The sequence below is a fragment of the Orcinus orca genome, chromosome 11, assembly GCF_937001465.1.
Source record: "Orcinus orca chromosome 11, mOrcOrc1.1, whole genome shotgun sequence".
NCBI classification, from domain to species: domain Eukaryota; kingdom Metazoa; phylum Chordata; class Mammalia; order Artiodactyla; family Delphinidae; genus Orcinus; species Orcinus orca.
In genome coordinates, this window is record NC_064569.1 from 16,880,764 (window position 1) to 16,896,066 (window position 15,303).

At 34.3% G+C, this 15,303-nt stretch overlaps 1 protein-coding gene across 2 annotated transcripts in view; it reads left to right on the forward strand.

The window, feature by feature from the left end:
• The first annotated feature begins 2,251 nt into the window (after window positions 1-2,251).
• Window positions 2,252-15,303, forward strand: part of LOC101288814 (solute carrier organic anion transporter family member 1B3) — a 58,656-nt gene continuing 45,604 nt past the window's right edge. Inside the window, exons 1-2 of one of the 2 annotated variants that reach the window (XM_049693839.1) lie at window positions 2,252-2,370; window positions 6,784-6,935. In XM_049693839.1, the coding sequence (XP_049549796.1) occupies window positions 6,846-6,935 (90 nt within the window). In that variant the 5' untranslated portion in view covers window positions 2,252-2,370; window positions 6,784-6,845. The remainder of the gene's footprint in view (window positions 2,371-6,783; window positions 6,936-15,303) is intronic. The other variant, XM_004270936.4, reaches the window with a different exon arrangement.

Sequence of the window (15,303 nt, forward strand, 5' to 3'; positions counted from 1 at the left end):
TTTATAATACACTAATGTCATACACTGAATCTTATTAGGTATCAAATCTGTAATTTGTCAGGTACTATGCAAAGCACTTTGCACACATTATTTAATCCTTACCCCAAGTATTATCTTCCTACTTTACAGATACGGATATTCATGTTCAGAAAAGTTTAGATAACCTACTTAGGTTCATACTGCTAGCAAGTAGCAGAGACAAATTGGCATCAAAATCTATCAGATTGCAAAGACCATATATCATCAGAACTGGGATGATTATCTCTGAAGTAAATACCAATAAGATTATTTTTAGCAGATTTTGCAATTCTATTGACTCATGGATGTTAGCATAATATTGATCTTGAAAGACCTGTTGCAACGTCTTTCCTGACCACCTATATTCTTCCACAAGTCACACAAGAAGAACAGTTCAAGTACTTAAAACAGTCATGTAAGAAAAAGAGCAAATGCTCTTTGATCTCTGGAAACACTCCAGAATTTCAACAGAAAGCTTTCGTTTAGGGATTAAAAAGGGTCTACTAATTTGTACTGTTTTACCTTCATTCTTTCAACACAGCTGTCTCAAAACAAAGTGATGTGACTTGGGTAGAACAGATATTTAAAGAGAAAATCAATAGCATTGGAACCCCTAGACCATATCCCTACTCTGAATGAAAAGGAAGTTCACAAAATCAACTGAAAATGTTCTCTAGCTCTGCTACAGTGGTTCTCAACATCTGGCATAACATAAAAGTTCACCGAAGTGCTTATTAAAACATCATAATCTTTGGTCAACTGAATCAGAATCTCCTGAGTGTGGGCCCCAGTCTGCTATAGATGACTGGATCCTAACCTTCCCAGGCCCAGGTCTTCATTCCTCAGTTCCCTTTAATAGAGAAATTTAATATCTCCTAACGTTTCCCCTCCACAGTCTCTGATTCTTCCCATGATTCCAACAGTTCCAAGGATCGAACCAATTTATCAAATAACTGAGATATAGGACTTAAATAAATATTGTTGCAGCTGTATCAAGGATTGCCCTGCAGGAGTGATAAGGGGTAACTGTGTTTTCACATATGCATCTTCACATTGCTATATATGTATGTACGTATATATATTCATAGTGTATGTGCATATCTATGTACATGTATATACATTCACATTGCTATCTATATATGATAGCCATATATATACACACACACGTCTCTCTACATACACATATATATACTATATATAACTATAATGAATAAATAACATATATGTATAAAACATATATAATATACATTATTTATTCATGTGAGAGAAGAAGGGTATGAATTTTATTTGCATTAGTACACCTCCAGAACAGAGCCCAATATCTGAGGTAGAGAGATATAGCAGGGATTCAAAAACATTTGAGTTGCTGAATGAACAAATGAGGGCATGAAACTTCAAGAACCCCAAGAAAATGTTCAATTGTGTCAAGGTCTCCCCGTCTCTGAAAACCAAGTGACTAGAAAGAAATAATGTGACCTACTTTCTGTATACCTTGATATAAGACATCTATTATGCAATGTAGTCTTGACTTTCACCATCTTTAAAAATGTTGTCACTTAGAAGACCTGTCTTGCAATGAATTGGCACTTTACTATTCCATACGGGACATCCGGTATCCAGACACATCATATTAGAATTGCACGCAAATATCAAACAAAAGAGTACATTTGATTTTTTGAATGCTAAAGGAACCTGTAGACAGATTTTTATTTTTCAAAATTTTTCCCCATTTTTATTTTATTAATTTATTTTTAAACTTTTTATGTTATATTGGAGTATATCAATTAACAACATTGTAACAGTTTCAGGAGCACAGCAAAGCGACTCAGCCACACATATACATGTATCCATTCTCCCCCAGACTCCCCTCCAAACCATATTGCCACATAACATTGAGCAGAGTTCCCTGTACTATATAGTACAGTATAGTATAGTAGGTCCTTGTGTAGACAAATTTTTTAAATTGCCTTGTAGTCTTTTCTATGTGGAATTGTTTTATCACTTTGGAGAATCTGTTGTATTTGTATTTTTAAAGAAAAATATGCAAACAACTTAATTGAGTAAGCAAATGTAAATTATTCTCAGAAGTAAAGCTTAATTTTTGAACTTTTACATACAAGTAATTTGTAAATTATGAGAAATTATTAACATAATCTTTAAACTACAGGCATGCAGAGGAGATTCTTAGGATAAGTAGTTAATTTTCTTCTATTTGCCTGGGACAATGACCTAAGAAGGTAGTTAATCATCATTGGACTGTAAAAAAAATAACGAGCCAACTATTTAACAAGAGACTATAACAACAGATAAAGGGACGGACCTGTGGCCATTGCTGTAGGATCCTAAGTCCAGGTAAGAACCTTTGAGATTCTCGAATTTCAATGTTTCCTGTATGTGAGAAACTTCCAGAAATTTCAAGGGGAAAAATTGTTTTGATGGACATGATAAATATTACATATTTTATGTTATGTGTCTTCTACACCCTTATGTTCTAAACCTTTAAAACTTATTAACTATCCCTTCTAGAGGTAGCTGAGCCTCAGGTTGATGTTTTCAAAAATAAAATACAGAAAATCAGACATTTATAATTTAAAAATAAAGACTGAAATCCCATTCCTATTACTTTCTATTCAAGTGGAACTTCAAGTCTGAAAAAATAATGTGGGTTGGAGAGTTAGTTGGCAAACATCAAGAAATGGGATATGCCTCATAGCCACTTACTCACCTCAACTTTCCTTGTTTCAACTCAAATTTGACTCAAAGGGAGGTCAAAAGAAGAGGTTTTCTAGATGATTTTATCTCTGATTAAATGAGAAAAAACTTCTGCCTCAACACAGTTCCTGGCACAAACTAAGGACTCAAAAATATTAGTTCCCTTCTCCAACTCAGAAAGGTGGCTACCCTTATAATTATTATTAATATTATTTAATTAAAAAGTATTAAATTATTTACAGACCCATAAAAGGTTTAAGAAGTTAGTAAATGCTGTTTTCCCTTTTTCCCTCCTTAGTACCACATGTATTGTACATGGTAGATCACTTGGATTGCACTGCTTTTCTATGATCACTCAAATAGGAAAAGCTTGCACAGATAAGCAGAGGCTGGTGAGATTCTTCCCTCTGCTCCACCCCAATCAAAAGGGAGCAGAACTGGACTGTACTATTATTCAAGGAAGAGTTGCAATGCTACATCTGAATGCCTGTCTTACAGAACATCGTGGTTTATGTTATAAACTTATTGCATCCCCAAAATTCATTTACATGTTAGCTGTTTAGAACTCTGAGAAAAAAAATATGTCCAGAGAAAAAATTGTTAAATATCTTCAAGTCAGGCTTAAAATGCCGTGGTGATGTGGAAAATATAGTGTTTAGAGTCAACCCTGAATTGATATTTCAACCTTTTAATTACTATGTAGTGATTTGTTATAATTTAATCTTTTTCAGAAATAAGGTAAAAGTGCCTACATTTCCAACTTTTTATCTGGATACTTTTCCCCAATATGTAGGAGAGAGGTGTGGACTAGCAATCTGTTTGGGAAAGTAGTAGAAATACAGGGAAAAGGAATGACTACATTACAAGGGATATTGTCCAGTGGAGCAGCAGTGTGGGAAAGGTTATTTCAACTGGGAGTAACAACGGGAAAATATCTAAGAGGGGTGAGTTGGGGCAGAATTACAAACAAGAGATGAAGAAGAACATTACAGGTTAAGAAGAAACATACAGGTGAGCCGAGACCTTTCTTCTGGGGACAGTGGTTCCACAGGGTGGAAAGTGTTTATGGGTGTATTGAGACTAAACACAAAGGCTGGTTTTAGTTCAGGAAGAATATCAAATACTATACGTGAGTTTTATTTTGTGTGGTACAAGAGACCTCTGAAAGATTCTAAGGAAGGAAGTGATATGCATAGCAAAGGGAGAAGGCTGGGAGACAGGACAATAATTTAATCAATTGCAATCAACAAGGATAGGAGTGGTGAGATCATAGCATTCGGGAACGTTTGTTGAGTAGCCAAACCAACCAACCAAACAAAAAACTAAAGCTAAAGGGTGACTATCTACCTTTCAAATAATTCAGAGGATTAAGTGGTAAAAATGCTTTCCTAACATTTAAGTCCTGAACAAAGGATACAGAAAGAGGTGTTCATGTAAAAATGACATAAAATTTATCAAAAGGCTGCCTGTGACTTTGGGACCGAACTACTGATTCCCTCCTCACTCCACTTCACTCAGTAACTGAACAGGCCCAGGTATATATGGACCACATGCCAGAAATATAGAATAACTAGGATTCACTTAGATGTACATGGGTGTGGGTTTCTGCATTCATGTGTATGTTTATATACATTCATATACACACAAGTGATAATATCTTCAGATATTTATCATTTCTGTATTTGTACATTAGCCATTTAATATGCATTATGTATATTGATGGACTTTATATATATATAAATTCTTATTGCATGAATTAATGAATAGAATATACAGTTGATCCTCATCATTTGTGGATTCTGTATTTGTGAATTTTCCTACTCACTAAAATGGATTTGTAACCCTCAAATCAATACTGCTGCTCTTTCATGGTCATTCACATACCTGCAGAGAGAGGCAAAAAATTTGAGTTCTCCCACATGAACGTTCTCAGCTGAGGTTGGACAAGATATAAGATATGGCTCTGCTTTCTTGTTTTTGCTCTCGTAATAGAAACAAGTGACCTTTTCACAGTCTACTTAGAGCCATTTTTTTTCATTTGTGTGCTTTCTGTAGGTGATTTTGCTATTAAAATGGCTCTCAAGCATAATGCTGAAGTGCTGTCTAGTGTTCCTAAGTTCAAGAGAGCTGTGATGTGCCTGACGGAAAAGATACATGAATTACATAAGCTTCCTTCAGGCTTGAGCTGCAAAGTGCTATTGTCCACAGATTCAATGTTAGTGATCAATAATACGAATTTAATAAGGTGTCTAACAGGAAGGAAACATAAAACAAGGTTATGTATTCATTGGTTGACAAAAATGTTGTGACCACAGATAAACAGGAACCAAACCCTGTATTTCCCCTAGGAGCAATGTTTAGTAATTGCTAATTCAGCATTTGCAAGAACTTTATAGAACACAACTACTGCAAATAATAAGAATCAACTGTATATAGAACATGTATTAAATGTACTGTATAATTAGTGCCCTATTAAATCATGTGTATGTTTATGCTTGTTTCTATACATAAATAGGTATTTTTGCTACATAAATATGTATTATGCACATATGAATAAATAAGAATACATTTTCTAAACCTCAGTGAATAACACACTATTCTACAAAAAAGAGCAAATCTAAGAAATAAGTTGATTCATTTTACTAGTCTTTAAGATAGGGGCTTAATAACTCTCAAAATTTTAATCCCTCTTACATTTGACCTCAAAACTCCACTTGTAGGAATTTTATCCTACAGAAATGATCACACATAAATCAAAAGACATATTAAGAAATTTTTCTAATATGAAATAATTCGATGCAACCTAATATAAATTAGATGCTCCCTAGACATAAAACTAGGTAGATAAACTACAGACAATGGAATACCCTAGAACCATAAGAAAACTGAGTAAGCCATATTAGTATAAAGTTAAGTATATAAAGCAGAGCAAAAAGGCAGATAACTGTAGTAACGGTATGCCGCCACCTGTGTTAAAAAAGGAACATGTTGTGTATTTAATTAAAAATGCATATCGGGGCTTCCCTGGTGGCGCAGTGGTTGAGAGTCCGCCTGCCGATGCAGGGGACACGGGTTCGTGCCCCGGTCTGGGAAGATCCCACATGCCACGGAGCAGCTGGGCCCGTGAGCCATGGCCGCTGAGCCTGCGCGTCCGGAGCCTGTGCTCCACGATGGGAGAGGCCACAAGAGTGAGCGGCCCGCGTACCGCAAAGAAAAAAAAACCAAAAAAACAAAAAAAAATGCATATCGTATTTCTGGACAAGATTCATTGAAAGCTAATAATACTCTTCCTCAGAAAGAGAAACTGGATGAGGGTTAGAGGAAGAATTTTTCCTATATGTCATTTTTGATGTTTTGTGCTTTCAACTTCAAATATACTCTCTCTTCAAAAATAAACAAAATTAAAATAAAGTGGAATCATGGTGATGGTAAGTTCAAGCACGGCCATAGTCCCTTTGCCAGGTACTTAGAGTACACTAAGCTCTTTTTAACAAATCCAAACTTTCTCTGCTTTTTGAGCCTGGTTCCAGAGGTATTAATATTTTCTCTCTGAAACCTTTTTAGGCCACTCTAATTATAATTAATTACATTATTTTTCTATTCATTTTGACTATCTACTATATGCAAGGTACTGTTTGGCATTTTGTAAAACCAGAAAGATGAATTAAACACTTATTTGCCTTCCTAAACCTTATAATGTAGATATACAGAAAATATAACAAAATTTTATTTCCAATAGGTAATTGCTGATAATTTATTTAATCCCATCTAGTGTGTGATTCTATATTACTTTATTTGTTGTGTCAAGTTCCCCTCCATACATTTATCCTCCTAAATTACAATCTCGCTAAAGCTAGAAATTTGTATACGTGTGAGTGTGTGTGTGTAAGTGTGTGTGTGAGTGTGTGTTTCCTTTTGTGTCCCGGTGCTCAGGACATGGTAGGTCCTGAATGAATATTAGTGGAATTATTGATTGATTGATGTTGACCTTGAGGCTTTTCTCATTTCTGAATTGTTAAAGTGAAATAAATTATAACTTTCCTCTCCAAAAAGGTGATCATTTTGAACGAAACATCGACAAAAATTGAAAACATTCACATGATATCTGCATTTCAATGATGGACCAGAATCAACATTTGAGTAAGACAGCAGAGGCACAACATTCTGAGAAAAGGAAAACTAGAAACTACTGCAATGGATTCAAGGTGGAATGCGTTTCATGTTTTCAAACTAAAATAAGTAAAGGGAGAATTTTGATTTAAAGAAAAGGCAGCCAGTTTTTTAAAAGAATATTATATTTCAAATTAGAGTTTTCAACTGAAGCATACATTAAAATATTAACACAATGATATACATCTTGATATAAATCAATCTTTAAATCTGAATAAAAGGTCTTTGGTGACATTTCTAGTTAAGAATTTATTAATGTTGAAAATTTAGAAAGATTTTGATATCTTCTCTTTGATTCTTGATGGACAAAAAGATACTTATAAATGTGATTAAAATAAAGCAGTCTCTGTGTAATGGATAGTATGTAAAAAAAAATTCTTACATTTGACCTATAACAGAGAAGATTTATCAGTCTTGTGAATCACTTTGTGGTCTTGACCTATTTAATTTTTTTTTTTTTAAAGAACAGCATTTGTTATTCTATTAACTTAAATGATATAGTCTGAAGGGAACTAAAAGACCTGGCCCAAAGACCTAGTTGATGACTTAGGAAAGTCATTTAATTTTTCCATATGCAAGTGGGTAAAAGTGATAATCCTGTCTCTCGCTTTTGTCACAAAACGGTGAGACAGTGAATGATATAGACTGTATTGCAATTTTCACAGACAGGAAAAAGCAATCCTTGAGCACAGAGTCAAGGAAACCAAGACTCAAGGAAGTTGAGAAGTTTGTGTGAAGTCATCTAGGTTGTAAATGGAAAACTCTTAAAACTAAATCAAAGCCTTTAAACCCCGATAGAGAAGACTAGAGGAAATCAAGAAACCAATCAGGGCTGACTTTGATCAATATTTAAAATGTTTTCCTCAAAGTTATAGTCTTATCTAGCTGAATAAAGACCAGAGATCAGATTCAATTGCAATCATGTTATATAAAGTCTGTTTTAACTTTGTCCAGGGAACATGAGGTCTGTTTGTTTTTCAGAGATTATTGGTAAAATCAGTTCTGATGAAATATTTAAGTAATATTTAAACAGAAAAGCAGTCACCAGGAGAAAGTACTGGCTAATGCAACTGGACCACGTTCTATTGCCTAGGGGTAGTAGGTTGTGCTGGCTTATTTCGCTTTTAAATATGGAGGGTTACAGTGATTCATTTGCACATGCATTCAAGGTGACGACAAACTAGCTGAAGCAAATAAAATTGCCTGGGTAGTCTCTTGCAGCATATTTGGAGAAAAGCTTCGAGTTAGCAAGTTGTCAGTGTGTATAAAGTATGTGAATTGCAGCCCAATAATAAAGAACAGAGAAGCAGTAACAGTAATAGTATATCGAGCACTTACTAAATGCAAGACACTGCTCTAGTAGTTTAGTTCTACTAATGGATTTATTCCTTACCACAATTCAGTCAGCCATATGCTATTATCTCCCTTTTACACATGAAAAAAAACTTAGAGAGTGAATGACTTTCTCTAGGTCCCTAGGCTGGAAAGTGGTAGAGCCAAGGTCTGAAATTAGGCGGTCTGATTGCAAGTCCCGTGAGCTCAATTGTACTCCATGTTGCTAAAGTACCTGTGGGTTTCCATAATATTAGTACCCTCAAGATATTCTGGTAAGCACAGATTTGTAAGTGGGCTACTTAATAATCTTCCTCATTCTGTACTTCTAAAAATTCCCCTTTATACCGAATAATTGAGTTTCAAGCAAACATATTTGCCTGCACACACACAAATACACGTTGTTACTGATGTGGGTATACAGACTCAGCAGGGAAAAATGTGTAAAAGTGCAAATAGATAATAATTTAGAATAACAACAGCATAGTTTGATTCTTTCTTACCCCTTTCCCTCAATTTTTGAACTGAACCAAGTAGGTTATATAAACCCTGCAAGTACATTGTTCATCTTTACACTTGTCATTTCTGTGCTTCAGATTTCTTGTACCACTGCGTTGTAATGAAAATTCTTTAAAAACACAAAAGCAGTGCATCATCATCAAAAAACATAAATAATAGGGAAAAAGTAAAAGGTCTCCCATTCTACCTTCATTCCCACTCCCCTTCCGGAAATCATTAGGATAACCATCCCATTTGTAACCACCAACAGTATCCCTACCCCACAGTTTTCCTCTGGCTAACCTTCTTCTGGCTTATTAGACGTTTTGCTATTTCTCAAGATGTGACGTGCACTTCTGACTTGGAGAAGCTTGCACTTGCTCTTCCCTCATCTGAAATGTCTGACTCCCAGATATCTTGCTCTTTCATCTCATTCAAATCTCTATTTAAACGTTACCTCAGCCCTGACCACCCCATATAAAATAGCATTTCCTATCCATAACCCTTGAACCGAATTTGATTTTTCTTCATAGCATTTATCACCTCCTGACACTGAAATACAAATGCACACATATGTATAGGTGTGTATGTATATGTATGTCTTTAATATAACAAAACAAATTTATCACAGTTCTGTAATAATCATACAATTCTGAAGTTGAGAAGTCTGAAATAGGTCTCACTGAGCTAAAATCAAGACGTTGGCAGAGCTGTATCCTTTCCGGAGACTCTAAAAGACAATTCATTTCCTTGCCTTTTCCAACTTCTGGAAATTGCCCAAAGTTCTTGACTAATAGCTCTCTTCCATATTCAAAGCTAGTGATGGTCAGTCAAGTATTTTTCACATTGACATTGACTTTTCTGCTCCCTTTTCCACATTTAAAGGACCCCTAGGATTACATTGAGTTAACCAGGATAATATAGGATAACCTCTTCAAGGTCATCTGATTAGCAGCCTTAACTCCACTTGCAACCTTAAGACCCCCTTGCCGGGCTACCTAATATATTCATGGGTAGGCAGAGTAATGGCATGCAAAGATGTCCAGGTCCTAATCTCCAAAACCTGTAAATATATATGTTTTTCCTAGAGGAAGTCATTTGCCCTCTTTGCATCTACGTTTTTTCACCTGTGAAAGGGAATTAATAGCATCTGGCTGACAGACTTATGGTAAGGAATAAATCCACTAACAGAAGTAAAACACTAGAACAATGTATGGTATATAGTAAGTGCTCAATAAATGCTAGCTACTACTATTTTTATTGCTTCTTACTTGCTTTGGCCAGATTGTTGTCATCTTGCTGTACATGTGAGAATGAAATCAATGTCCAGCACATTGAGATATAAAGTTGGGTGGCTGATTTGAGATCATTCTTTTTTTATGTAGCTGTTTTTCACTATGAAATTCCTTCTTAATACTGTATTTGTACATACCATATGTTTTGGTGTTTTGTGATTTCATTTTTGTTTGTCTTGAGATATTTTCTAAATTCCTCTTTGAGTTCTTGGACCTATTGTTGTTCAAGAGGGTGTTGCCTAATTTTTACATATTTGTGAATTCTCCAGTTTTTCTCCTGCTATTGATTTCTAGTTTCATTCCATTGTGGGTAGAAAAGATACTTGCGATGATATCAATCTTCTTAGATTTGTTAAAACTTATTTTGTGGCCTAACACGTGATATATCTTGGAGAAAGATATGAGTACATTTAAAAGGAATGTGTATTTCACTGTCATTGGGTGGAACGTTTTTTGTATGTCTTTTAGGTCAATTTGGTCTATAGTGGTGTTTGAGTTATCCATTTCCTTATTATTTTTATCCACTATTTAAAATAAGGTATTAAAATCTTCCACTATTATGGTATTGCTCTTTATTTCTCCCTTCTGTTGTGTAAATGTTTGCTTTATATATTTAGGTACTCCAATGTTGGGGATAGAAAGAGAGGTAGATAGATAGATAGACAGGTAGGGATAGAGATACTTATTAAATCTTCCTGGTCAATGGACCCTTTTATCATTATATAATGTCCTTTTTGTCTCTTGTGACATTTTTTACTTAAAGTCTATTTTGTTTGATATAAATACAACCACGCCTGCTCTCTTTTGGTTACCAATTGTGTGGAATATCTTTTCCCATCACTTCACTTTCAGTCTTTGCGTGTCTTTAGATCTAAAGTGAGTTTCTTATACATAAGTCATAGTTGAGTCTTGTTTCTTTTTAATTTTTATTTTTTTAATCGAAGTATAGTTGACTTACAATATTATATCGGTGTTAGGTATATAGTCTTTATACACCTGAGATTCAGTATTTTTACAGATTATACTACACTAGAACTTATTACAAGATAATGGCTATAATTCTCTGTGCTATACCTTATATCTTTGGTGCTTATCTATTTTATACATAGCAGTTTGTATATCTTAATCCCATACCCCTAATGTGCCTCTCCTGCTTTCCCCATCCCTACTGGTAACCACTAGTTTTTTTTCTATATCTGTGAATCTGTTTCTGTTTTGCTATATACATTTGTTTGTATTATTTTTTAGATTCCACATATAAGTGATATCATATGGTATTTGTCTTTCTCTGTCTGACTTATTTCACTAAGTGTATTTTCTAGGTCCATACACATTACTCTAAATGGCAGATTTTCACTCTGTTTTATGGCTGAGTAATATTCGTGTGTGTGTGTGTGTGTGTGTGTGTGTGTACCCACTACATCTTCTTTATCTGTTCATCTGTTGATGGACTCTTGGGTTGCTTCAATATCTTGGCTATTGTAAATAGCACTACTATGAACATTGGGTGTATATATCTTTTCGAATTAGTGTTTTTGAGGTTTCCAGATATGTACTCAGGAGTGGAATTGCTGGATCATATGTTAATTCTATTTTTAGTTTTTTGAGGAATCTCCATACTGTTTAGTTTTTGAGGAACCTCCATACTGCAAGTGGCTGCACCAATTTACATTTCCACTGACAGTGTACAGTGTTCCCTTTTCTCCACATCCTCACTGACATTTATTACTTGTAGACCTTTTGATGATGGCCATTCTGATAGGTGTGAGGTAATATCTCATGGTTGTTTGGATTTGCATTTATCTAATAGTGATGTTAAGTATCTTTTCATGTGTCTGTTGGCCATCTGTATGTCTGCTTTAAAAAAATGTCTACTCAGGTCTTCTGCCAATTATTTACTTATTTTTTATATTGAGTTGCATGGGCTGTTTATATATTTTGGATATTAACCCCTTGCCAGTCATATTATTTGCAAATATTAACTCCAATTACAAAGGTTGTCTTTTTCTTTTAATCCATGGTTTCCTTTATGTACAGAAGGATTTAAGTTTAGTCAGGGCTCATTTGTTTATTTTTGCTTTAATTTTTTTGCCTTAGGAGACAGAACCAAAAAAAGAAAAATGTTGCTACAATTTATAATATGTCAAACAGTGTTCTGCCTATGTTCTCTTCTGGGTGTTTTATGGTTTCAGGTCTTACACTCAGCTCTTTAATCCATTTTAATTTTTTTTGTGTATGGTGTGAGGAAGTGCTCTCATCTCATTGTTTTGCATGTAACTGTACATTTTCCCCAGCACCACTTGTTAAAGACACTGTCTTTCCTCTATTGTGTATTCTTACCTCTTTTGTTGAAGATTAATTGACCATAGATGTGTGGGTTTATTTCTGGACTCTCTATTCTGTTTCATTGATGTATGTGTCTGTTTTTGTGCCAGTACCAGGTTGTTTTGGTTCCTGTAGCTTTATAGTATTGTCTAAAATCTGGGAGAGTGAAACCTTCAGCTTTGTTCTTTTTTCTCTAGATTGCTTTGGCAAATCAGGGTCTTTTGTGGTTCCATATGAAATTTAGGATTACCTGTTCTAGTTTTATAAAAGTGTCATGTGTATTTTGATAAAGATTATATTAAATCTACAGATTCTTTGGGTAGTATGGAAATTTTAAGAATATCAATTCTTCTAATCCAAGAGCACAAGACATCTTCTCATTTCTTTGTATCATCTTCAATTTTATCAGTGTTTTAAAGTTTTCAAAGTATAGTTGTTTCACCTCCTTGGTTAAATTTATTCTTGGGTATTTTATTCTTTTTGATGGAATTTTTTAAACTTTCTCTTTCTGATAGTTCATTATTAGATATAGAAAAACAACAGATTTCTGTATGTTAATCTTGTATCCTGACACTTTGCTGAATTCATTTATTAGTTCTAACAGTTTTTGGGTGAAGGCTTTAGGATTTTCTATATAAAGTATCATGCAAATAGTGACAGTTTTAATTTTCCCTTCCAATTTGTATGGCTTTGGTTTCTTTTTCTTGTCTGATTGCTGTGGCTAGGACTTCCAATACTATGTTAAACAGAAGTGGCAAGAGTAGGCATCCTTGTCTTGCTCCTGAATTTAGAGGAAAAGCTTTCGCCTTTTCACCATTAAGTATGATGTTAACTGGGGGTTTGTCATAGATGGACTTTATTATGTTGAGATATGGTCCCTTTATATACATTTTAATGAGAGTTTTTATCATGAATAGATTTCAAATTAAACTGTAAGGGAAGAAATAAAAAGAAGAAAAAATGTACAGAGAAGAACTACAAAAACAACTGGAAAACAAGTAATAAAATGGCAATAAGTACATACCTATCAATAATTACTTTAAATGTTCATGGACTAAATGTTCCAATCAAGAGACATAGGGTGGCTTACTGGATTAAAAAAAAAGACCCTTCTATATGCTTCTTACCAGCAACTCACTTCAAAGCTAAAGACACACACAGACTGAAAAGTGAGGGGTAGGAAAAAGATATTTCATGCAAACAAAAACAACAAGAAAGCAGTGGTAGCAATACAAAATAGACTTTAAAAGAAAGACTATAACAAAGGCGAGCTAGGGCATTATGTAATGATAAAGGGATCAATACAAGAAGAGGATTCATACTCATTAACATACATGCACTCAATTCAGGAGCATCTAAATATATAAAGCAAATATTAACAGACATAAAGGGAGAAATTGGCAATAATACAATAGTAGTAGGGGATTTTAACACCCTACTTACATCAATGAACAGATCATTCAGATATAAAATCAATACGGCACAGTGGTCTTAAATGACTCTATAGACCAGTTAGACTTAATAGATATTTATAGGACATTACATCCCAAAACAACAGGATTCACATTCTTTTCAAGTGTACGTAGAATGTTCTCCAGGATAGATCACATGCTAGGACACAAAATAATTCTGAACAAATTTAAGAGGATAGAAATTATATCAAGCCTTTTTTTCTGACCACAATGGTATGAAACTAGAGAAACTACAGAAAGAAAAATGGGAAAAGAACAAACATGTGGAAACTAAATAACATGCTACTATAAAACCAATGGATCAATGAAGAAATCAAAGAGGAAATCAGAAAATACCTCAAGACAAATGAAAATGGAAACGCCACACTACCAAATCTATGGAATGTATTAATAGCAAAAGCAGTTCCAAGAGGGAAGTTCACAGCAATACAGGCTTTCCTCAAGAAACAAGGAAGATCTCATATAAACAACCTAACCTATCATCTAAAAAAATTAGAAAAAGAAAATCAAACAAATCCCAAAGTCAGCAGAAGGAAGGAAATAATAAAGATCAAGGAGGAAAAATGGGGATCAAAAAACAATAGAAAAGATCAATGAAACCAAGAGCTGTTTTTGTAGAAAAGATAAAATTGATAAACCTTTAGCCAGGATCATCAAGAAGAAGAGAGGGAGTACCCAAATAAACAAAACAATAAATAAAAGAGGAGAAATAACAATCAATACAAGAAAGATACAAGAAATCATAAGAGAATACTATGAATAGTTACATGCCAATGAATTGGGTAACTTAGAAAAAATGGACAAATTTCTAGAAACATACAACCTGCCAAGACTGAATCAAGAAGAAACAGACAATTTGAACAGATCAATCAGTAGTAGTGAAATTGTTTGTAAAAATAATAATAATAATAATAATAAAATCCCAGCAAACAAAAGTCCAGAACCGAATGGCTTCATCAGGGAATTTTACCAAACATACAAACAAGAATTAGTAACTATCCTTCTCAAACTATTCCAAAAAACTGAAGGGATGGAACACTCTCAAATTCATTCTATGAGGCCCCTGTTACTCTGATACCAAAACCAAAGACACTACAAAAAAAGAAAATTACTGGTCAATATCTTTGATGATTATAGGTGCAAAAATCCTAAACAAAATATTAGCAAACTGAATCCAACGGTATATAAAAAGGGTCATAACACCATGATCCAGTTGTATTTATTCCAGGGATGCAAGGATGGTTCAATGTTTGCATATCGATCAATGTGATACACCATATTAACAAAGGAAGAATAAAAATCACATGTTCATCTCAATAAACACAGAAAAAAACATTTTTTAAAAAAAAACATACATTAAGCCCCTTTACAGTTTTTTTCTTTTTTTTCTGTATGCAGGCCTCTCACTGATGTGGCCTCTCCCGTTGTGGAGCACAGGCTCCGGATGCGCAGGCCTAGCACATGGCTCACGGGCCTATCCG